At 35.5% G+C, this 26,329-nt stretch overlaps 1 protein-coding gene across 4 annotated transcripts in view; it reads left to right on the forward strand.

Annotated features, from left to right (window-relative positions):
• The window catches only part of CSMD1 (CUB and Sushi multiple domains 1), a 1,137,242-nt gene that overhangs the window by 976,239 nt on the left and 134,674 nt on the right, over positions 1-26,329 (forward strand). For all 4 annotated transcript variants that reach the window (XM_030490098.1, XM_030490097.1, XM_030490096.1 and 1 more), the window contains 5 exons: positions 3,605-3,709; positions 12,369-12,487; positions 16,796-16,865; positions 18,899-19,015; positions 23,230-23,439. In XM_030490098.1, coding sequence (XP_030345958.1) covers positions 3,605-3,709; positions 12,369-12,487; positions 16,796-16,865; positions 18,899-19,015; positions 23,230-23,439 — 621 coding nt within the window. The remainder of the gene's footprint in view (positions 1-3,604; positions 3,710-12,368; positions 12,488-16,795; positions 16,866-18,898; positions 19,016-23,229; positions 23,440-26,329) is intronic.

The raw sequence follows: 26,329 nt of genomic DNA on the forward strand, positions 1-26,329 counted from the left end.
CAAACAAAAAAAAAGCAGTATTTTAAAATTTCTAGTTTGGACCTGGTGCTTCATTTGACTGTGGTATATTCAAACTGAAAGGGACTATTTATACCTACAGCTCCATTTAAAATTGGGAATGCAGATAATACCTGACATTATTTTACATATGTGTGTGTACTTAAATATGCATATATGTGAGTAGAGACATATACAGAAAGAGTATATAAATACAGTAGTCATTGAAATTGACATCTAGAGAATCTACTTTTATGATGGCATTTAAATTTAGAAAGAAATCAGGTAAGAATGTTATCCATGCTCTACGTGTGTGCTAACCCAAGAAAGGCCTAAAATGACCATTAATCTCCTAGAAATTTCCTTTTCATACATGCAGTGTAGTGTTCAGCTCTGGAATAAGATACGTTGCTCTTGGTTGTCATTGCTAATGCTTGAAAGGGATAGAGAACCTAATTTTCTACAATACTATCATAATTAAATATGAAGTAGAAAACTTGTCCTCATTCCCTTGTAAGCCTTTAGGGAGGCAAACATGTACTTTTCTGCTTTCTAGGAGAGTTCCCTCTTTTCCAGATTACAGATTGATTATCTCAATCAAAAGGTTAAGAAATCAATCAGACTCTGGTATCCTAATATGGTATCCATCTATATGAGTGTTAGATGTCTACCATGGAGATACCTACACCTAAGCTATTAGTCATAAAATCTGCACCTGCCCTTTAAGTACTGTTTCTCTCTGTTGACAGTAAAGGAAATCCAAAACAACTAGGACAGTGTAGCCACTACATCTGGTGAGCAAACTAAAACTTTTCTTCCGTGTTTCATATACCCAATCCCAGAAGAAGCAGATGTTGGCAAATGATCAAGAAAATTTCAGGTAAGTCACAGAGTCATAGGACAGGCCAGGTTGGAAGGGACCTTGAAAGATTATTTCGTCCAACTTTTTGCAGCTTTTCGGTTCTTAAAAGGCACCTGTAAGAAAGATGGGGAAAGACTTTTTAGCAGAGCCTGTTGCAACAGGAGGAGGTGTAATGGTTTTAAACTAAAAGGGAGAGATTCAGGTGAGATGTGAGGAAAAAAATTCCTTACAATGAGGGTGGTAAAATACTGGCACAGGTTGCTCAGAAAGGTGGTAGATGCACCACCCCTAGAGACATCTAAGGCGAGGCTGGATGTGGTTCTGGGCAACCTGATCTCATTGAAGATGTCCCTGCTCATTGGAAGGAACGTTGGACTAGGTGACCTTTGAAGGTCCGTTCCAACCCAAACTATTCTATAATTCTTGTGAGAAGTGGAGCCTAGATGAGGTTGTCCAGCACTCTGTCCAGTTGCATCTTGAAAATCTCCAGTGATACCAACTTACTGCCTCTGTGGGGAGATTGTTTCAGTGACTGATTGCTCTCACTGTAAAAAAAAAATCTTTCTAAGGTTGCGATGAAACCTCTCCCAGTAGATCTTGGACCTGTTACCCCTTGTCTTCTCCATGTGCTCTTTGTAGTTGCCCTTGAAGTACTGGAATACTATGATGAGGTCCTCCTCTCAGCCTTCTCTCCTCCAGGGAGAAGAGATGTAACTCCTTCAGCCTGTCCAAATAGGACAGGTCCTCCAGCCTTCTGATCATCTTCATGGCCCTGCTTTGGACCCTCTCTGTCTGTCCATGTCTTTCTTGAGTTGTGGGGACCAGAACTGGCGACAGTACTCCAGGTGCAGCCTGGCAAGCACTGAGTGGGATGATCATGTATCTACTTCTGGTAGTAATGCCCCTCTGGATACAGCCCAGGAACCTGTTTGCCTTCACTGCTGCAGCAGTGCACTGCTGACTCATACTCAGCTTGTTGTCCACTGAGATTCCCAGGTCTTTTTCTGCAAGACTGCTGTACACCCACATAGATCCTAGCCTGTACAGGGCTCTTTGGATATTCCAACCCAGGTGCAGGACTTTTCACTTGTCTTTGTTAAACTTCATAGCCTTCTAGCTAACCCTATCTTTCAGCCTCTCCAGGTCTGTCTGTAAAATAGCTGACATGTCAACCTCACCACTCAGTGTCATCAGCAAACTTCGTGAGGGTGCTTTCAGTCCCACCATCCAGACCGTTTACAAAGATGTTGAAGCACTGGGGGGACCTGTATCAATCCCTGGGGGACCCCATTTGTGACAGCTTGCTGGCCTAAACTATGCCATCAAATGTGGCAATTATGAGAATTAAAAGCTCTTATCCTCATTAATTTCTCACAGTACAATAGGATGTAATTTCTCATCTTATTGAATATCACCCTCTAATGAGGTAAAAGACTGATGTTAAATGTTAGTAGATCCTACAAAGGAACAGAACTGCCAGAAGAGCAGTTTTGTTCAATGAAAAGTATTATTGTGAGACAACATCCTCACTCTTACAGAACAGACACCTTAAACATCCTTAAATGTATTTCAAATTCTGTATGGATACTGTGAAAAGTCCTCCCTCCAGGAAGATGTTTCACTATTTTCTTTATCCTATGATGAGTATTGTGTGATGTGAATGCTCTGTACGACTGTCTGTGAATTTCCATCCTTGGAGCTTCCTTATCAGGCAGTAAAATCTTCCTTAAAGGCCAATTTGTCATTTTTTACCTCCTTACCATTTATATCAAGATTTTGCTTAATACAGTTTCAGATTTAAAAGTATTTACTATTTCCTAGTTTAGACTGTAGGCTTAGGAGAATAATTCTTTCTAGCATTTCTTTTTATGTCCAAGTTTCAAGCTCATACCTAGGCTGCTCACAGTTACTATAGAAACAGCAAATGCCCCACAGGAAATGAAAATATTTCTTATGCAGTCACTGTTGAAGTTCATTAGCTACTTGATACTGTCTTTGAGAGTAATCATAGAAAATGATGTCATTTTTAGCCTCAGTAGAAGTTGCAGCTTTAGACTGCAGGATGCTTTGTCGTAGTTGTGTGGTAACAGAAAATGTTGTGTCAGACTTAGCTATTCTAGCGGCAAAGAATGCGTCCAGGGTTAGTGATAAGCTTGTTGTGTGGCACACAATTTTATTATAGTTTTTTATTATAGTGACAGAAGTCAGTGGCACAAATTTTTATTATAGTTATTTGAATCAAATAAAGCTAGTGTGGTTTTTTGGGTTTTTTTTTTTAAATGTGTTGCACCTGCTTCTTTCCTGTCATACCCTCAGAATTAGGATAAGTGGTTGAAATATTATTGTGGGAAGAAGGAGTGGAGCAGACACAGATAAAAATTCTGGACTGATCTGTACTGCAGGTTTTTTACACATGTGGAAAAAAGTCAAATGCAGTTGAACTTGTTCCATAATCAATGCTTTACTTACCTGTTTATGCATCTTTTCGCTATCCAAGTCAATAAAGTTTCATCTGAACATAATGGGATCTTGTTTGATTCTATTTACATAGCCTCTTAGTATCATGACTGGTAATCAGAATTTTCTTGCAGCTTCAGGAGAAAAGAAGGCAGAATGTTTGAGATTTCCATGCACATAATGAGAAGAAAATGGGCCTGTCTGATTCAGTCTTGGTTATGTCTTTTCAGTATAAAACACTGATATATCAGTATGCTACAGTTTAATTCATAAATTTTCTTTCTCCAGGTACAACTGTGCCAGCATTGTTAAATAGCACCTCCAATCAACTTTACCTGCATTTTCACTCTGACATTAGTGTGGCAGCAGCTGGTTTTCACCTGGAATACAAAAGTAAGACTGCTTCTCTTTTGAAACTTTCTCAGGTTTTTCCTGCATATGCAAAAGGAAACAGAGACTTTATATTGTTCTTTTGGTTTTGTTTTGTTTGTTATTCCCTGACTACCAAAGTCTACTCAGCATGAACCTGATATAAATAATATCCATTCAACTGAAATTTTAAATTAAATGACATTTGAAATTGCTGAAAAAACAGCATTCCCAAATTAGCAATATATTACAAATCAACCTGGCAATTCAGAACAACATTTTAAAAATGTGAGGTTTAATTGTGGGGAGGAGGGTGTTCAATTTATTTCAACTTAGTTCTCAAATTTAGGTAACAAAAAAAGTAAGAATTAGTTTCACTACTTGGAAATAAATAAAACCAGAACAGATAACACGTTCTTTTCCTATTTGTATGTGCATATATTTATTCCTTGTTGTTCTTCCCTTGCCTTCAAATTATTTCACCTCAACAAATTGCACCACCATTATAATCCCAGAGCTACAAGAAAGCACGACAGTTCTCTTGGTAAATCACTGGTGGTATGAGCAGAATAACCTAAGAAGTTTAATGACAAATTCTGCTGTATATCAGCTTTTAATATGTTTTGTGAGCAGCTTGATGCTAAAATACAGTTGTTTGGTGTTATAAACATCAATAAATTACGTCACATAATCATTTTAATTCAAGCAAAAGCACATTTGTATTATTACTCTCTCAAAACTTTAAATACTATAGAATAATAGTAAATTCAGCACATGTGCTTGCAAAGAATTGCTTTTAACTGGAAGTAGGTATTGCTAAGAATATTCTAGTCTTTAAAAAAATTATGTATTGATGAGTTAACAGTCTGATGAACGCTTTGATGAAGGTCAGAAAGTAAATCCTCTTTATTTTTTAATATTAACATACTCTATTTTCTTACAAAGGGCGCTCAAGAATTTTATGGAAAATTTAGTTTGCTTTCGTATTACATGCATTCCAATATTAATGTTTAAAACTGTTGTTGTTGTTACTCATCTTTTTAAGAATTACAAACAAGTAAATAAAGACATGGATGATCCTAATAAGCTCTATTTAGGATTAAGATGAAAAATTATAAATAAAATATAAATATGTACAGAATTTTGAAAGACTCAGTTTTCATCTCATAATAAATATTTTAAATTAGATGTAATTGACACAATAGTCTTATGTTTTAATTTAGTTTCCTGTTTATTTCGAGCATTTATATTACTATGCTGTAGGTATTTTTAATACAGGCACTCTAATGGTGATGTAAAATGAAAATATAACTTTTACTTCTGCAGGAATCTTATTAGAATCTACTATTTTGACAAAGTTCTTTATGTTTGGTTGGATTCTTTTGTCTGGAGAGCCCTCCCCCACAATGAGTCAACCCGTTTTCCTTTCCCCTGAACCTGCTGTGAAAGTGTAATTCCGTATGAAGTGTAAAGAAGTACAGATTTATTCTAGGAAGCTGCTGTACAATGAGCATTTTGAAGTTCATTTTTTATCTTTTACTGTATTAGTTTTATTACCCCTGTGACTCCTGAAAAGAAAAAAAAAAAAAAAAAGTGGTTCTGTTAAAAAGTAAAAAGTGTTTGGGAGCATGCAAGGTCACTTGGAGTTATGCTTTTCTTTGTCTCGTAATTGCCAGTCCCACAACTGTGCTGTGTTAAAGCATCTATTGACTTCCGTGGTGCCGATATTTCAAGGCCAGGTTTTCTTAGAAGTGCAACTTAGTACAGGTCAAGGTAGCAACACTGAACATTCAGAGCTTAGTTAACTATTCTGTTGATAGTCTGGCAGGAAAGAATAATTTCCTTTATTATGTGGCTATATGGTCTCTGCAGGACTAGCAGGAGTACAGTACATCTCTGTGTGTCTCTGAATACAGAAGCTGAGCAAATCTCCACAGCAAGAATTTACTGTTTTATATTGAGCAGTCACCTTTTTAGATCAAGTAGGAAGCAGAGAAGGAAATACTTTTCTGTGTAACGATGCAGATATTGCTAGTGTTCAATTATGAATTCTGAAGCCTGTGATCATTTGGTCACCTACTGTTCGAAGCAGCATCAGAAAAATAAATACCTTTGGCTCAGAAGTCAATCTAAAATTTGGAGTGAAAATGTCCTTTTCTTGAGGGGTTGACTTACTGAAGCAAAACCAAAAATGTCTGGTGAAAAAACATTCAACATCAAATGCTATGTTAGAACATCAGATACTTTTGATAAAAGCAAAGGAAAAGGAGGGCTAGTTTCATAGTCTTCCTAAATGTTTTGCAGCTGTAGCATTCAGCTATAGTAAAAAAGGCCTCAGTTCAATTTGAATGCCTGGGTAGTCATAGTGGGGGTAATCAATATCTACTTTTAAGGCTGTTCTATTTAATGAGACAAACTAAGTAGCTGCAGCAGGGTTTGTATAAGCATTCTGGACCCTGCAGTAAGAAAGGTCTTTTTCCCCATTCATCAATTCTGCTGTTTATTGTAGCACTTTTATTTTATGTAGTCTCAACAGAAGAAAATTCAGTGACGTATGTTAAAAATAGTATTTCAAAGACAGATTTCCAGAAAGACTTATATAACATCCATTTCATTTGAGGGGGCTAGAGCACCTCCCGCATGAAGACAGGCTGAGAAAGTTGAGGCTGTTCAGTCTGGAGAAGAGAAGGCTGCATTGTGACCTCGTAGCAGCCTGTCAGTATCTGAAGTGGGCCTACACGGGCGCTGGAGAGGGACTCTTCATCAGGGACTCTAGTGAGAGAACAAGGGGCAATGGGTTGAAACCTAAACAGGGGAGATTCAGGTTAGAGAGAAGAAAGAAATTCTTTACTGTGAAAGTGTTGAGGCACTGAACAGGCTGCCCAAGGAAGTTGTGAATGCTCCATCCCTGCCAATGTTCAAGGCCAGCTTGGACGGGGCCTTGAGCAATCTGGTCTAGTTGGAGGTGTCTCTGCCTATGGCAGGGGGTTTGCAACTAGATGATCTTAAGGTCCTTTCCAACTCTAACTATTCTATAATTCTGTGATTCTAGTATTTCCTGATCAGAAAACAAGCTCAGGGGACCCAGTAGATTAGAGAAAGGAAGAGAGAGCACAAAATTGCTGGGCAATCCTGGAAGAATAAATAAGAGCTAGTATAAATATCAATTCATTAAAAAACCCCAACAGAATTATGCCAGTTAATATGAGCTGGAAAAACTGTCCCTTAGTTTTGCAGAAGAAAAGAAATAAATGACAATATAATCATGAAAGCAAACCAGAATTATGTATTCATGTATTTTAAAAATCTCCAGCGTAGCACTGCAGCAATATAGATGCAGAAGATTAGGTATTTAGTGTTGTTTTACTTATGGATAGACAGAAAGTTCATAGAGAAGAAAGATTAAAAAAAAAAAGATATAGCTAGTCCTTAGAGAACTAAAATTGATGGGCACACTTTTTATTTCATTTCCAACTAGGCTATTTTCTTCTTCTTTAAAATTATTTTGCTATAGAAAATTGTTGGGTCTTCTGTGACCCCGATTAAAATTTAATTATGTTTATATTTGAATCTTTCATTTATAGCTATGCTTATTTTAGTATTTGAGTAATGCTTTTATGAATCCAAATGTCCTTCTGTATAGTTCCTGCTTTTTTGTGGAAGGGGAATGGCTTTGTTTATGAAGCTGTTTTCTTGAGCAATCATTTGCTGTCAGTCAAAACTAACAATAAAAATTCAGAGTTGTTCTGATTTTTCATCAGATTTCAGGGAAATCCACAGAGATCATGGCTTAATTTTATTTTCCAGAACAATAAACCAAAATACTATGTAATTACCTCATGGTATACAGCCTTACAGTTTTTTCTCCTGCTACATGTGTGTAGTTCCCAGTTAGCATTAATTGAAATAATATATATGTATCAAAGGACACTGGATCCTTTAATATGGTTTTAGGTGTAAGTATTTTGGAAAGAGAAAAAGGTATCTATCTTTGAAATTGAGAAAGCTGTAATACTTTTCGTAAGGTGGAAATTTTGAAAATCCTCTTTTAACATTTCGCATTATATTGGCTTTATTTTTTAGTTTTTTTTCTTTTTCTTTTTGGGAACCAGGCTTAGTGCTTAGTCCTAGAACATTTAAAAAAAAGGTTCAGATTATTTAAGTAAATGAGCTTTGTTTTAAATCTTTTGAGGATGAATAGAAAACATTACATGAACAGGAAGTGCAGTGAAAGTTGCTGTGTAGTCGTTGCTCCTGGATTAACAAGAATGATAAATTCTTAGAACTAAAACCACTAAACCCCTTCCTATGCAAACACCCAGTAGGTAAGAGAGCGTTATTTGTGGAATAGTGAAGAGATGGCCTTACACTTCTTTTAATTATTGTCTCATTTTCTGAAGCTGCTACATTGCATGTTTTCAAGTGCTAAAGGTTCTCAGGAGCTGAAATAAAGGATTCACTGGTAAGGAGACTAGAGAGCAAGGACTATATTTTGTAGTACTTCTCTATCATAAAGATCTCCAACAAATTCAAATATAAAAAACAGACTACCAGAGAAGAAAACATTCTTTTAAGTAGCATACTGGGTTTTGGTAGTTCCTGATTAATATCTTTCATGCAATTCAATCTTAAATGTGGCTCTTCAGTGCAGCAATCTTTTCTTTTTCCCTGTGTTAAAACAGGTATGAATCATAAATATGCAATTTTTAATTTAGCAAGTCGTGATCCTATCAGTATATCTATACCACTTAGTAGCTGTTGACATGAATCTGACCCCTTTTGCAGTAATTCATTGAGATAAATGCATTTTCTAGGCTGGTATCTGAAGCATACAGTTTTGGAAGGGACAGCTTGGCTTTTGATATACACCACCATCAAAAGGGAAGGAACAATTCACTCCAGCTTGATGTTTGTGCTATGATAAAGAACAAGATGGTTCAGTTAGCCACATAGGGACAGGAGGGAAGAATTCAAAAAGGAAAGCCTGATGACTTTTGGTCAAGCTGTCAAGAAATTCTTGTGTTGTTCAGTTTGCAGCTTTCTGAAATGGACACTAATGGGCATTCACATTGTCAGATATGCCAGCAAGGATTTGCTTTCTGCCAGCAATGGCAGTAATGTTTGGACAGAATTTGAGGTAATTGTAGGCATGTATATAATTATGTAAGTGAGGCATATTTGTCTTATGCCACAGCAGAACCGAGAAAGTATTTAGCAGGCAGTAAGTGAAAGAAGGTCAGGGAGAGGGTTATCGTTCTTGACATTGATGTGTTCTTCATTGTACAGCATAGCAGAAGCTGGGCTCTGAAGAGCATGCACTGAGCAATACTTGTCCTTTTTTGATTGCTCGGGCTTGACATTTAACATGTTTTCCCTTTGTTACTCACTGTCCACATACAATCTAGTTTAATGTATTTCAGAGTCTCTGAATATTTAAGTTCTCTAGTTTTTCCTCAGAAAACAGAGTTTGTTTGCTTTCTCTCAAGCATTCTTTAGATTTTTGGACTAGTTCTAAACTAAACTAGTTATCTAGCTAAATTAGGCTAGTATTATGTAATGGTGGGTGTTCAGAATAGTATTTGAATAGGATTTTACTCTGTTTCCAACTTTATCTTTGTTTTTCAGGACATAATATTGCTTCTTAATGTCAGGTATGTCAGAGAAGAGAATTATGAGTGGGTTTTACACAGTGTTTTTTGATACTCTGATGTAATGTCCTATATTATAAATTGCATCATCAGACCAAAGCAGTAGTGCATACAAAGTATTTCACAAAGGATAATCAGATAACAGGAAGTTTTTATGAAGTTACTAGAATCTTTTAAAGATAAAATACATAGTGTAATGCCATATCTAATAGTTGCACAGAAAATTACTTTGAAGATTTTCATTTGATCATAGTCTATTTAAATTCTGTATGCTATTTAACTAATGATAGAGCTATGTTACAAGCACATTATTAATATTGCTATGCAATCACTGTTATAAAACTGTATCTGTGACTCAGAAAAATCTGCAAAAGTAATTTTATTCATACCAATCTAAGACTGCAGGCCTGTAACTCTCAACACACGTGGATGCTGAGTTCAACCAAAATACAAATTTCTTGAAGACAGAAAGTGAACCACGTATTTATTTCCACAGGATTCAGCAAGTACATTGCTATCTATAGGCAATTTAGTCACAGTGTCTTTGTTGAGTGCTTATTTATTTAGTAATGGTGAGTTTGAAGCATGTCTTTGTTAAAGAGAGAAGGGTAAGGAAATGCAGAAATAAGGCTTGATTCATGAATGCGAATAAGGCTTAAGTTGTGTCTGAACACTGGATTCTCAAATTAGTAAACAACAGTCTAGATACTACAGTTTGAATTACTGAAATAAGATACTACCCTTCGCATAATGCTGGAGCAAACAAGCAGTTTGTGTGGATGTGAATCACAGCTATGTAGTACCTATACTCAAAAAGATTTTCCACATATGGATACATTTATGGTATTGCAGAATACAGAGTAGTCGACCAAAAGAATGATACTAGGAAACTGCAAAAACCCCAAAACTACTGAAGTTAATGATGATATCCTCATGCCTATTTGCAACATTACAGTTCCACATAAAGACAACATATGAAGTGCCTAGCGGTCATACGAAGTCATCATAAAATTATTGGAAAGTTGATGATATTGATGGAACATCAAAATTTGTAAATTCTGTGGTAGAAATGGCTGAAACTCATTAAAGTACATTTAGATATTTTCTTAAATTATACATTCCAGTACACAAAGGACCTACTTCAGGGAGATTCTAAAGCTTGCGACTGTTAAATATTTTTTATTTAAAAATCATTAGAATAATTAGAAAATATTTAGTTTAATAACTCTTGTATCTGTTGTTATGAAAGACTACGTTTCATACCTTGATAGCTATCACTCAGCATTAGAATGGGTTGCCATTATTATTGTTCATTCCTGAAAAAAGTGAAATGTGGTAAGACTCGAGCACAGGAAAAAATGTACAGGATTATGGAAACTATTTCCAGGAAAGAAAAAAATGGTTCGGCAATAACAATTTCAGGTGAAAGTATATATCTATTTAAAACTTACATGTGCTTCATTAGCAAAAACGTCTTTCCTTCAACTAAGCCTTGACCTGCAAAAAACTGATTAGGAGTGGAAGAAGTGGGAAACACAAAATTCTTATGTGTGTATTTAAGATTTGTAAGGTGTTATATTTGAGTGATGAAAAGTTTTAGGGCATAAAGTTAAAACCCTGTCCGTATCAAAATGTGTAAACTGCATTATCTGAAATAAAATTGTACTTCTGTAGAAAGACTATGGTCTCAGTGAATAATATCAGATATTGTTTCATGATGAGCCATCTGAAACAACAGAGTCTGTCAGATATCAGAGTAAAGCCAAATATGTAATTTCTATACTAACCACTCTGTCAAGTTGCACTTACTGTCACCAAAGGGGTTAGATTTCATAAGACAACAGTGAGAGTTGTAGCATTTAGTCAGTTGTTTTTTCATACAAGTTAACTGAAAGACACACAATATCACACTCAGGAAAGTATTATTTTTGTCTGATTTTTACAGAATTTTGTGCTAGTAAATTCTGAAGACATGTTCTCACACATTGTGAAAATAATTTCCATTATGTTCTGACTTCTATCCATCATATTTTACTAAAATACAGCAGTTACATATTTATGTTTCAGTAATTAATGAATGGCTTCACAATTAAGATTATACATTTGAAATTTATTTTTTACTTTAAATAAAGTTTTTAATATTATAAGGGGAATGAGATTCTGTTTTCAAACTGTAAACCAACAAATTCTGCGGTTTGCAAAGAAAATCTTAAAAGCACAGAATTATTTGTTCTAATCTGCAGTGTCTCAGACGTCTTGTTCATTTGGAGCATTTTAGCTTAGATAGCAGAGATGATGTTTAATTTTCAGTTGTACTGACTAACAAACTCCTTAGGTAAGCAGTCAAGGAAAAAAAAGAAAAGTTATATAGACTCAACAAAAAGCAGAAGCTAATACTTGAGGTTGCCAAATTCAGAAAAACACATTTGAAATTGTTAATCCTGGAGAGTCGTAAAACTAATCTGTTAGCTGACACCTGAGTTAAAGATATTTAAGAGCAGACTGTCTTGTCAAACCTATGCAATGATTTAGTTTTGGGTTAAGAATACTAAATTTCACATGCCTGAAATTTTTTATAGTCAACGGAGTTGTGTAAACAGAAGTAATACCCTTGGCCTTTAGCTACTGTTCCAAAAGGCTCTACCACCTAACCTCAGTAGTTCTGTTCATCTATTGTTGAAAAGAGACAATATGCATAAAGGGTATCGTTGAATCTTTCTCTCGAATTACCATATTACCATACTGGTTGAAGACGATAAAATGGCATAGTATGTAATAGCAACATGACATAGTAATTGGTACAGTCACAGTATATAATCTTTGTATTTCAGTCATACGATTTGTATTCTGCAGGGCAGTTCTGAAACATTCTGTGTTTTAAACAAAACTTCAGTTTCATCTTGAAATACATTTTTAATTAATGTTCTGTTAAAAAAAAAATGAAACAATGCTGTGGATAGAGTTTGTTACAGCAAGAAATAACAATGAAGAGCTGTTGTCCACTTACCTATTTTTTTTGTGTTTACTTTCCTCAGCTGTGGGCCTTGCTGCCTGTCCTGAACCAGTAATTCCTAGCAATGGGATCAAATCAGGAGATAGATATATGGTGAATGATGTTTTGTCATTTCGGTGTGAGCCAGGATATACATTACAGGTATTTCTTTCTTTCTTTTTTCTTTGATTAACACACTGTGGAATACTTGCAACAAAATGACAATAGACCCAGTCAAATCCTATTCTGGTGAAGAGTCTGTACTGTCCATAGAGATGAAGTAGAGCCTATGTGAATACTCCTACGTTATAAAGCTGTGAACGTGTAGCATATCTAGCCCTCAGTAAACCTCTGCTGGCAAATATTGTCTTAGATTAACAGGCCATCAAGCAGTAAAAAAATGTCAAAATGGACAAGGAAATAGCATGGTTAAAACGTTTTCTCTAGAAAATGATTGTACTACTATGCTCATTGAAACTGTACTGTGATTTCCTCATTTTTGGAAGTGGTTCCTCTAGGTGAAATTTTAACCACAGTTATGTCATTGGATTTCATATTCTGCTCAGAAATTGTAGAATTTAGTTTCAGCAGCAATTTTTATTCATGCTAAATCTACTCTTAAAAATCTTTCAAGGAAAGAAATAATGCAAATTAGTTCACAGATTGGGAATGTTCGCTGTTCACACACTGATTTAGTTTCCAATGGTAGGCATGTTGTCAAGCTGCTGTTTGTAAATATCACAGCACTATGTACATCTAAGACTTGAAAACTTTTTTCTTCCCATATTTGTTCCTCTACTTTATTTATGTATATTCCATCACCAGTGCAATACTTGAAAACACCAGACTTCAGAATCTTTTGGGTGGTAATAGGTCTTACACAAGACAATGTAAAAGCATACCACTGTATCAGAGAAAGCAAAGCATCACAACTTCTGCTTCAGAGAAGGATAAAGTCATGGCTCCTTATCTGATGTTTGCCAATTCAGTGCATCTTCAGCATATGTAAGCTTATTCTTTGATCTCAGTATTCCTTACCATTCTCCTAAAATTCAGACAGGATTCAGACTGAACATCTTAGCTCTAGGCTGGCTGTGGAAACACCTGCACTTGAAATATCATCTCTCTAGGTAAACAGCAATATGCTTACGATTTCAGTCATATATTACAAATACAGGGTCAAGTCTTTTACCTGATCTGTGCTCTTTAATCGCATGAATGTTAACAGCCTCTATCAGAAGCATCCCATATCTATAGCAAAAAAGATTGTCATACAAGTATCCTACTAATTGGAAAAAGATTCAGTACTCATGCACAATAAAGCCTACTCTACCCATCCTCAGCACTTGCTGGTCACTTAATGGTTTGAGGATTGTTTACAAGCCAGCTGATGGTTCATAGATAAACTATTTAAATTTTTCTGTTTCCAGCAAAGGAAAATATAATATTATTCTGAAAATACCTACTGGTTTAAAACCTCTATATTTAGGACTTTATTAATTTTATTTTTCCTATTCCATTTTTCCCTTATAGTATCTTTTGTAGGTAGCAGTCATGTCAGTAAGAAAATGAGGTATTTGATATCGTATTTTTATTACACAGTCCCTTTGAAAGGACTGTCTGTCATCAAACCTTGAATCCCAAATAGATTCTGACTTCATTTAAAGACTGCTAGTGAACAATTAATCTTTTTCTATTTCAAAGTAGCATTAAATTAAGTATATGATGAAATGCCATATTCTACAGATACATCTATGTTTCTATAGCCAAGGCAAAGGTATGTGAACTGAAATTTGATCTTCAGTGCTATAAATTTGTTAGAATGGAGTGCTGGCATGCTTTTGGCCTAGGTGAAGTATCACAATTCAATAATAATCACAAGCCAGAGAGTATTCCTGATAGGCACTTTGTTTTGGAGGTGAATTCAGAAGAAAAAAGCTCTGATTTAATGTTCTAGATCTATTTTTACTTAGAAAAAAAAAATCAGAAATGTGAGTTCATAAATACAGTATTAGTATAAAACAATTGTGTCTGTGAGGAAGATATCTGCATATAAACTATGTTAATTCTTAACTTCTATACACCGTGTACGTCACTGTTGCAAACCGCACGACATCTTTTATCTATATGGAGGTCTTTTCTGTTGTCCTTGAATATGACTAACTGCACTTTTCTTTTTATACTTACAGGGATTCTATAATGAAATAATTTCTTAAAATTTCATAGCGTATTGTTTCTTAACTGTATTTCTTACCTCTGTTTCCACACATACACAAATTTAATCTTAACCGTGTAATTTGACAGAAAAAAAACTAGTTTCATGACCTTGTCTAAAGTGTAAAACAAAAAACCTTTAATATCCAAATTCAATAGAGTTTGAATATTTTCAAAATATTAATGAGGATTTCTGTGCTATATGCACTCTGCTGTAAGAAAGTGCATAAACATGTATGTATAGTGTGTTGCTCAAACAGGACGAGTAAAATGGCTCCAAATTAAAAAGAAATAATGAAAATGAGGTTCTGTGAGGCACAGTATGTTTGCTTTTCAACAAGTATAGATCAGCATAACTTTTTCAGTCTAGCTGTGAATTTACCCTCAGTCTTCAGAGAACATATTCACAGCTAGCAATAACAATCAGATGTGGATTAGTTTATAATTGAGACTTACCAGAAAAGTCATAGAGCTCAAACTACTACCTGGAGATGCATAAGAAAGGTAATTGCTAGCTGTAGGATTAAGTGTCTCCCCCCAGGAGGGGGCTTTAAAAGACTGAAATCAGTGTGTGCTCTTGTTGGGAAGAGGCTTGAAGCCAGAGGAATCAGTTCATTTTATTTTTCAGAAGATTTTTATAGGCCATTTTACTTTTTTCCCTAACTGTGGTAGTTAAATTATGGCTTCCCCCTGACTCACATCAGAACATGCAATCATAGAAGACTAGGAAGAGAGAATAAAATAAATCAGGGAATATTGCATTAAGTAAATTATTCAAAATCTCATCTGTTTCGCAAGCAACTAAGATGATACAGTAAGTGCATGCACATTTTTCCATTAAAAGAAAAAAGCTTCTTTTTAAAAGAAGTCTTTTATTGAATTGTTATAAATCTGTAGTATTTTTATGAGAAAACGACTAATTTAATTTTTCATAATTTTAATGAACGCTGATTTTTTTCCCTTCCAAGCCATTTTTGGACATGTTTCAGTTTGTCTTTCAGAAGCTGATTGTCTAAATATGCTTAACTAAATGTTTAAGTAGTTTATTCTATACAACTCCGTACAATTCCATATGAACTTTATTCAAGGTAGCATGTGTAGTTTCTTATTTGTAAACATACTGAATGATGTGGAAGTCATTTAATTAAATGGATTTGCCTTTACTACAGTTTACTTCTATTTTTTTTTTATGAGAATTTGATTGCTATCGACAAATAATATTTAAATTATTCTTCATATTATATTAATAAAATGTGCTACCATACTAAATATTAGATTCTTAATACACTTGATAAAAATAAACAAGAGATGTTAAATAACATATCCAAGTTTGTATATCCAGATGATTGAAACAAAAACTAAACCTTGCCCTCAGTCCTATGTCTCAGTCTTTGTATTGGACTCTTTCACTCCTGACAGTTTATTCCGTTTTACCATTCCAAGAGCAGAATGCATAACCCGAACTCCTCAGAGGACAGAATTGATTAAAAAAAAGACTTGTTTTTGCTAATGTTATCAGCTTGAACTGTATCAGTGCAAGGAAAGCTGGGAGCATTTTGCAGTCGGTCCTGGGCAGCCACCCTAAAGTATGTGGGAATAGACTTTACAGGTTACAGCCATGTAATTTTTCTTGTTCTTGCGATGTTTCTTAAAAATAGGCAGAGCAAATTAAATGTGAGAGCTTAATAAAGAGGTACTTGTACTTTTATAGCTGTCTGCCTAGATGTTGCATGTATGCAGTGAGTCATGTTGTGAGGCCATGTGAGAGTTCAAGGCCTGCTGGTAACTCTGGATGGCTGTCTTGGCATGGTCCACATCCATACCATCTGTAGCAAGCAGATGTGGAACAAATTCCTCTCTGTGTCTGTACTGCTCACTCAGAGCAAAAGCTGATTTACCCCAGACTGCAGCCTGAAAATGAACTAGGGTGACAACCCTGGAATTGAAATAGGAAGTGAACCAATTTGACCATATGAATGCACATAGTCAGCTGCTTCTGTCTTGTAACCAGACTTAATTTTAGTCTAAAACATAGAGAAGTTTTCAGGTTATCAAAGGAAGAGTGGTTTAAAACATCCAGTAGAAAAATAAGAAGTATTTGAAAATAGAGTTTAAAAAATTCAAAAAAGTAATTATAATGCAGTTGGTTGATAAAAGACACAGATAAGGTGATCCAGGAGGTCCTCCGTAGCTCTGCCTTCATAAAAAGTCCCATAATGAGTATCTGTAATCTAATATTTTGCCCTTTCCAAACAGGGTCGTTCTCATATTTCTTGTATGCCAGGAACAGTTCGACGCTGGAACTATCCATCTCCTCTCTGCATTGGTATGGATACTTACTTTTTTCAGTGTGTTCTGACCATCACTCAGAAGAAACTCCTGGCTTTGTCATGCCTGTTGTTCCTTCCCTTAATTCTGTTTAATTAAAAACTTTTTTGAGTTTCCATTTCTATCTGTGAACTACAGATTTTTTTTCTTTATATGTAGTGTATATGCTAATTAAAAAAATATCATGAGTGGGGAAAGGAGGAAACCCGGATGTTTGCCATTGTTTAGCTTGTCCTGAATACTCTGCTTTAATTCAGACTTTATCTTCTTCAGAAGGGAGAAGAAGTTGTCACATTCCTTTTGCAGCATGCTCAGCTTGGAGAAGCTTCTCAAGAACAAGCCAGGTCATGCAGGGAGCCGAGGAAACTTGTCAAAGAAGCAGGCAGTCTGTCTGCAATAGGGAGGAGCTCTGAAGCCAAACCTTCAGGGCTTATGGAATAAAAGAGCTATAGGGAACCAGAAAAGGCTGGCTGTTTTCATCTGAGAAAGCTGTTAAATGATGCTGAGTAAAAAAGCAAAACTGTAAAATATTTCCCTTTTAAGCACACCAAGACCTTACCCAGCAGATGTGAGTTTTCCCTATGTAGAAAATAATCTTGTTCTGTTGCATTGTTTCTTGATTGAACAAAGTTTAAGAGAGTTAAGTTTCTGGTGTCTTTTGCATGCTTATTTCAAGAAAAAGCAGGAATGGAGGGGAAAGAAGCACAGATCCACCATAACATTCTGTTGCTTCAGCTTTGAAATACATTCTTCAGTGAATGCTTTCAACTTCTATATTCAGTCAGCAAAAGCTGTGCCTTTTCATATTTAAGAGGAATTTAAAAGATTGGAATGATATTGAGCAATTTAATATGAAATAGTTTTAAAGATTCCTTGTCAAGTTGGGCCTGTGTATTATATTGTTTTGTCAACTTCCGCAGCAGCAGTCACTTCAGATTAATATGAAAGCAGTGCAGTTACTTCAAGTCAGTTTTAGAAATGGGGAATTTATTCAGGAAGGTGTATTTTGGGATTTGGCTGGCTAATGGGGGTTGGGCTAATCTTATGTTTTACCTGATATAGGAAGTATAGTTCCTATACAAAAATTATGCTTTGGGGTTTTTTGTGGGTTTTTTTTTAGTTTTGTTTTGTTTTGTTTGTTGGTTTGGTTTTTGTTTTGTTTTATTTTGGGGGATGGGTTGGGTTTTTTGTTTTGTTTTGTTTGTGGGGTTTTTTTGCTTGATTGGGGTTTTTTTCCCCCTTTAGTTCATGAAATGTTGCTATCCTGGAAGCTAAAATACCCCCAAGAAAAGAAACAAGCCCTTAAAACATGATCCCTCCCTTCTCCCTGCCCCCCCCCCCCCCTTTAAAATGTTGATTTTTCTAGAAATGCAAACCAAAGTCTGTTGTTTTCACTAAAAAATATATTTAGTGTTGGAGGGAGGTAGAGATATTTGAGAAGTTCGAGGCTGATTTCTTAGTTTTTTAGTACAGTTCTTCCTATTTTGATTCAGTTTCTTGTGTGGTCTAACTAGTAGATTATTTTAATTTTTTTCAGTACAATTATCATAATGCACAGTACAAAGTAGCACAGTTCTGTTACAAGATCATACATCCCTGTAATACTTGACATGAAAACTCGTAGGCTTTAACATAATGATTCCTCAAATAATAAATATAAATTACACGTTTTTAATTTGATTTCTTGATGTTGCTCCTAGTGAAAGTGTAAACTAGTGTTGTCCTAGTGAAAGTGTAAACTCAGCCACTTCTTTACAAGTTGCTTCACCTATTTTAATTCAGCTCTATGTCACCCTAAATGATGCAAATGGCTTTTCAATTTTCAAATGCATGAATTGACCGAAGAAAAGCATACAGATAGTAAGCAAATTACTTTTTTTTTAATCTTTCATGAGGAATGTTTTGACTGTGATAAATTCACTGCTGTGGGAGCATAGGGACAAAATGGAAAATCCGTTTTTCAATTAATTAATTGTATATTAAGAAATAATATTATTAAATATACAGTGACTTTCTTTTTATTTTTAATAGCTAAATGTGGTGGAACACTTACAAGCATGAGTGGTGTGATCCTGAGCCCAGGTTTTCCTGGAAATTACCCTAGTAACTTAGATTGTACATGGAAAATTTTATTGCCTATTGGATATGGTAAGTAAACTTTCATTTAAGGAACAATTATTTATAATCCCCAGATTTAAGTATATATAAGAATATTCTAAACTCCACTATGAAATAGATTTTATCCAGTGGATTGATTTAAAAATGGTTGGCAATTTAAAAATGTATCTTTGTCAAAGCAGCTTGTTATTTGTAAAACTCAGCCTGTCTCAGAAACTGATTTCAGAGCAAATGAAATCTGCTGCTTGAAGATGTCAGATGAAGCAGATAATGTAACTTCTAAATTACTTATAGGTCTTCTGTTTGATGTCCTTTCATAGTTCCCAAGTGACTTTTAAATAGTATTTCTTACGTTCTATGAAAATGGACAAAACCTTATTTCTAGCACTGTGAATTTGGTTAAAAACATTCTAAAAGTGTATTTCAAATCCCAGGTAACAGTCGCCAACTTAGAAACTTTCCAGGTTTGCCTTAAAAATATTGTCATGCAGAAAATACCTTTACAAATAAATAATAATTAGGTTGATAAGGTAGGCATGGATGACAAGGGATCTGTTAGTGCAAGTATAAAACACAGTCTTCTATCATTATCAGAAATAAGAAAGGAAAAAGTTTTCTTGTTGTGAAACATTATGCCCTATACTGTGAATTCAAAGCTAATAGTCAAATAAGAAATTTAATTTTAAAAGCTCATTATGAAATTCACTATACCCATCTCTGGAAATTAATTTATTTTCTGTGCTTTCCATTTGCATTCATAAGAGGGATTTTTGTAGTAAGAAGTACTACTATATATAGAGAGTGTATTTTACTAAATTAATCTGTAGAAATACTGTGCTACTGTTCAGAAGAGTGCCCTTTATCAGTGTGTGCCTGCTATAACTGATCCATCATAGTTATAAACAGCCTTAGTAGCCTTAGATATCCTTACATCCTTAGGACCATCATAGACAGGACATCGTTGGCTAATACTGGCATTCTACAGCTACATTTGCAGAAAATATAAATGATAAGCTACTGTTCTAGAGTGATGTCATCTTAATTAGGTTACTGCAGTGCTGCCTTTTAAAAACAATCCTTTGTATTTCTCAGGGTTGCTCTTTTCCTTTCAGCTTTTCTATGTAGACAGTGTTTCCTGAATTAATTATGCAAGAGTGTCTTGTATCCTATTATTATCCCTCTCATTTCTCAGAAAGACTCTGGTAATCCTACAAATAAAAAAGACTGGTTTTGACTGGCAAGAGTTTTAACAGGTATAAGGCATTCATATCATTGATCTATCATTGGTTTCAAAAATACTAGAAGAGGGCATTTTTTACAGTAAAGTTGCTATAGGGATCTTTTTCCCAAAGTGTTTGTCAAATATTCCACAGGTAATGTCATTATACCAGGTTTAAAAATTTTGATTTATGTGATTTTTCACAGAGAACTTCCATTGCAAAATCTTGGATACTGTTTTAATCACAAGTATAAGCTTGTCTACCTAAGAGCTGTTTGTCTACATTCATTCTGTTGTATGAAAATAAATACATGAAATCACTGAAAAATAGAAAATATTTCCAAAATTGAGTAATGCTCCAGGATTTGTTTTGAAAGGATTTTAATGTGATGCTGAATGAGTTAGAGATTAGCACTGTGCACAAAAACTGATCAAGAGGACACTCATGAACATGTAATGATTGACTCAAATTCCATTGAAATAATTAACCTCACAGTGACTTCATCTCTCAGTAAGTATTCCTTTATTCCCATCCATTTATTCAAACTTTGTAACTGAATGAAGCCCATGATATTATTGACTTCGTGCACGCACACCGATGTGCTTAAACAAAGTCCAACAATAAAATTGTGGGAGCTAAATGTGTCCTAAAGTAAAGTGCTCTCTTCATTACATGAAAATTTAGTGATCATGTAAAAAAAGGTATTACTAAAATCCAGACATTTTAAATAGATGGAAAGTACATATTTTCAAGCGAGTTGTGGTGATTTTGCAGTTAATTGATTAGCATTTGTAAAAAAGATTAACTCAGCTTGGAATTCTCATTATTTGGAGTCTGTTCAAGTGAGAAAGGAAATCCTGTTGAGATTGGAGCAGGAAGTAGTATAATTATAGTTTGACTGGATAATGATTTATTTTCTGTAGTGCTCAGTTTTATTCTGTATAATTTTATGTAAGAAGTTATTTAGTGTAGATGACTTCTTCTTACACATATCAAATTGACAATTGTTGTGAGTTAAGGCTTGAGTGACACTTACAGTGTGTCCTCTAATTTAAATTAACATCTTTGAAAAACCTTTAGGAAAAATACATGTTTATGTTTGTGTTTAAAATGTGGTTATTTTAGATAGTTAATTTTTTTTGAAGTAACTGTTAAATCTCGGTTTTACTTTCAAAATACAAATCTTTTCTGTACTGAATATTTACAGCTAGTTGTATAAATTCCTTCTCAGTAATTAAATAAGGATGATTCGATTTTAAAGATATTCTGTGGCTCAGCAGAGACTATTTCAGAACAGTAGGCTACTTTTACTTAAATAGCTAAACACTGATTTGAGGTCTAGATAGATATGTCAGTTACAATGATCTGCTTGTCACTTTTGTAACTTAAGTATAATATCAAGTGGCTGCTCAATTCTTTAGAATTTCTATGCTGCTGACATCCAGCATAATCACTAGATGCTGGTACTGGTGGGAATCTCTAAATGCTGATGCTGAAGTCAAGATGTTTCCAAGCTGCTTGGTGTCCTACTTCATCTGAAATCCTGAGAGCATTGTAAAATTAGTGACTTCACTCAAGTCAGACTAACGGTATCAGACATCGTACAAGAGATGGCTGTTATTGAGAAGTCAGTATGTTCTGTGTATGCATCTCTTATTTATAGCATTGGAATCAGTTTTCCTATACAGCATCTGAAATACTTGTTTTTATATCTTGCACTCTGCATATCAGAGAAGGAACTAAAGCTATCCACTATTCTTACGAGTGCTCTATAACAACCAGTTTATTTGGTAACTTATTTAGTTTCTGCTATAAAGGGGAAAAAAAAAAAGTCCCTTATACCCAAGGGGTATCAAACCACAGAGGCAAAGAAATGAGCTGTAGAGCAATACTGAGTTAATGACTTACCCTGGTGATTAATCTATAAAGTACTCTCCTGGAATGGCAAATATGTTCTACTGCTAAATAAGAATGTCAAGCAGAGAGTTAATTCATTGAATATTTTACACTGCTTTGTTAGCTCATTCAGTAATTCTGTTTGATTCCATTCCAGCTAATTCTTTGTAGTCTAGCAGAGCGAGGTTAGGCCCAAGCAGTGCGGTTGAAAGTTGCTTGGTACTTCTTGGCTTTCAAACCAGGGGTTCGCTCCCCATCTCTCTTTTGATATTATATATACACGTAGTTTGAGAAGCCTGAATTTCAAGTCCTTAGTCCACATGAAGTAGTGCCAGAACTTAAAAATGGCTCTTCTCATGGGATTATGCTTACACTTCCAACTGTTCAACATTTTGGGAGTCATCTCTCTCCCTTTCATTTTGTGAGAAGGGCCTGGTTCAGCCACTTGACTTCCAGAGAGGGTTTGTGGTCAATGATCCTGAGTAAGTACCTGTCACCAGCCTGGAGTTCAGTGCATTTTATAGAGCTGCATACAGAGTAGAATGGCTTTAAAGACACAGTAGTCCAAGCTGGAGGGAAGAGGAGGCAAATATGGGTGACATAGGTCAGGAAAAACAAGGTGAAGTAAATAGCTGAAGCTAGGTAAGCGAACTTCTGCCTCTGAAAGAACACTCTGTTAGTAAACTTCCTGAGTACTGAGCTGATCCTGAGCTTCTGTAAGAGACCTGGCCCAGCTACAGTAAAGCTCTTGAGTCCTGACCATGCCACGACACAGCAGGATTTGTGATGTGCCTGTCCCTTGCATGTTTCTGTTAGCTGGTTTACAAACCTGATAAATATCTGGTTGTTGACTTTGCGACTTCCTTTCATTGGTCCCTTCATGGGTGGTTATCATATTTACTAGGTACCAAAAAATTAGAAGCTCCAACTCTTGCAATACTTGGTGGCTATTTCATTAATTTCAGCATTCCACTTTGAATGGTGACTAAAATATAAATACAGTGCCTATAACATTTAATTTTTTTTAATTTGCATGCCATAGCATTAAGCAGCATAGAATCATAGAATTGTTTGCATTGGAAGGGACCTTAAAGGATCTTAATTTTTCTTTCTTTCTCAATGCTGCAGGTGCACACATTCAATTTCTGAATTTCTCTACTGAAGCAAATCATGATTTCCTTGAAATTCAGAATGGGCCTTACCACACCAGCTCTATGATTGGACAGTTTAGTGGAGTGGAACTTCCATCACCCTTGCTAAGTACTACTCATGAAACACTTGTACATTTTTACAGTGACCACTCAGAAAACAGGCAAGGATTTAAATTGACATACCAAGGTAAGTAGGAACTAGCACATGAACTTTGCAGTTAAATAGGAAAAACAAGAAGTTTGATTTTTTTTTTAAATGTTACACATATAAGAAATAACATTTTTAAATCTGTTTAATCCATATGTTGAACTTTTTTTCAACTGAAATTGTGTTGAGTGGGAATCTTTATTTTACTGACGTAAAAACCTGGAGCCAAAGAGGTGTCATTTGCCAAAGGTCACAAAGTTGATAGCCCTTTCCATCCCATTAAGGTGTACTGTTACTGGACAATACTGCTAATATTCACTGTCTTGTTTATTTTTATTTCTCCTTCCTTCCCTACTAGAAATTTTGTTTTCCTTTCAGTAAGTCATATGTCAAATCAATCCTAGCCTGATTTGCTTGGATGACAGGACTTAGACTGTTGTCATGTCTGACTGTCATGCTTCTTGATATACTTCTGTTATGCAATTTTGAAAGCATTGGCAAATTTCTGTCAAATTTCACAGTTCCTAGAAATATATGGAAAACAATATTAGTAACATGGATGAGAGAGCCCTGAAATGGTGCCCTATTGAGAGGAAAGATGCAGCATTAGTCCATAGATGCTGGTGCAGTTTGGCTTGTTGGCTACACGATTGGAATATTCCTTGTCACAACTCGTTTTAATACACACTGTTTCTTGCCTAACTGCTATTCATGGGATATAGATGTGTGAGAGAGATAAAATATGAGAAGTTGGCATGGTTGTCACATGAAAAATCTTCTATGGGCAAAAGGAAGCATATCATATATAGAAAGCTAAGAATTTCTTTTTAGTCAGTAAAGTTGTCCAAGTCAGTTAACACAGAACAAAATCATAAACAATGTGGTTGAAATTGTTATGCAAAACCTTCCTCATTTCTTTTGTATTTTGTTCACCTTCCTGGTGCTCTTATAGAGCCTAGCATCAACAGCTTCTGTCTTTTTCTTGTAGAACTGGAGAGGCAGCCATCACCATCCCAAGCTCTTTGCTGGGAAACATATGATGTTCATGATAGGCATTTCTTACTTTTCAGTCTTGAGTTCCACTTCAGTTATTTATTTTTGCGTTTTTCTTACCACAGTCTGCTTCTTTCTTACTGGTTCCAAGCCAAACTTCGAAAGTTGTTTTCCTCAGCTTCAATTGCTATAAAGGTCTATTGATAGTTAAGCAGTGACTGCCAGGGCTTGACAGGCCTTTAGCATACATGGTATTTGCAGAGCATAACCTAAAACATGTTAGGTAGTAGTCACTTGGCTGCTAGCAGTTGTTAAAATGGGCTAAAACCAGCTCATGACAAGGTAAGTCCAGACATATCTGAGATCTGAAGCCAACCATATCCTGGGCTGCATCAAAAGGAGAGTGACCAGCAGGTTGGAGGAGATGATCCTGCCCCCCCTCTACTCTGCTTTCATGAGACCTCACTTGGAGTATTGTATGCAGTTCTGGTGTCCTCAACATGAAAAGGACATGGAGCTGTTGGAGCAAGTCCAGAGAAGGGCCATGAGGATGATAAGGGGGCTGAAGCACCTCCCGTACGAAGACAGGCTGAGAAAGTTGGGGCTGTTCAGCCTGGAGAAGAGAAGGCTGCATGCAGACCTCATAGCAACCTTCCAGTATCTGAAGGGGGCCTACAAGGATGCTGGGGAGGGACTCTTCGTTAGGGACTGTACTGATAGGACAAGGGGTATTGGGTTCAAACTCAAACAGGGGAAGTTTAGGTTAGATAGAAGGAAGAAGTTCTTTACAGTGAGGGTGGTGAAGCACTGGAAGGGGTTGCTCAAAGAAGTTGTGAATTCTCCATCCCTGACAGTGTTCAAGGCCAGGTTGGACAGAGCCTTGGGCGACATGGTTTAGTGTGAGGTGTCCCTGCCCATGGCAGGGGGGTTGGAACTATATGATGTTAAGGTCCTTTCCAACCCTAACTATTCTATGATTCTATGATTCTATGATCTCAGATCCTGCAGTGTCAGGTACATAGATGCATATAGCGTATGGCAATATACATTAAAGAAAGTCCCAAAGAGCCTTTGTTTGTTCACTTGCTGACAAAGCAAGGTACTGAATTCATCCATGTTCCTGGTCAGGTAAACCTAACAGTTGCTCCACCAAACAAAACAGTCTTTTGAAACTATCAGCAATAGCTTACATGGTTTCCAATAAGCATATTTCAAAAATATTTAATCTCTCGGCATCTGAAATAGGCATCTGAAATAAAAGAGAATAAATAATTGTCAGGAATAACTAAAGATGGTATGTAAAACTGAAGGGTGTATACCAGTGCAAGCAGATGTAGCACACACAATCTAAATTCTGCAAAGAAAACAAATTTATATAGAAATGAATTTGTAAAGCAAATCAGATGGATCTGAGGACCTGACATCTTTATATATTTAATAGATTTATTTTCAGACTGCTTCTAATGGTTCCCATTTTAGCATGTCCTAATATACTGTAATTGGGAAAAAAGTTCTATAAATAAAAAAGCATTGTGTTTCTAATAATGAAATTAATTCGATATACTTTTAAAAAAAGTTGTGTAAGCAAAAAGAATCCATAGTTGTAGTCACATTCACCAAACCCATTCTAGTGTCTTAATGAATGTGTTGCATATTAGGAAGTGCCCACAAAACTGCATGGCTTAATCCTAGTCTGATTTTTTTTAATGTACTTAAATGTACATTAAAATGGATTTAAGATTAAATTTGTCCTTTTACTGAATGGTACTAAACTTGGTTCAATTCAAGGACTGCTTTTTCCTAAGTATCATTTTTCACGTAGTAGCTAGAATACAAGTAGTGGCATTAAGGTAGCAGGCTTTTTTTGCAAGGTAGATGCCTTTTCATAAAGATACCAGCCTAAAACTAAAGGGAGATTGTTAATAGGTATGCTTAT

Source organism: Strigops habroptila, chromosome 6, assembly GCF_004027225.2.
Source record: "Strigops habroptila isolate Jane chromosome 6, bStrHab1.2.pri, whole genome shotgun sequence".
NCBI classification, from domain to species: Eukaryota; Metazoa; Chordata; class Aves; order Psittaciformes; family Psittacidae; genus Strigops; species Strigops habroptila.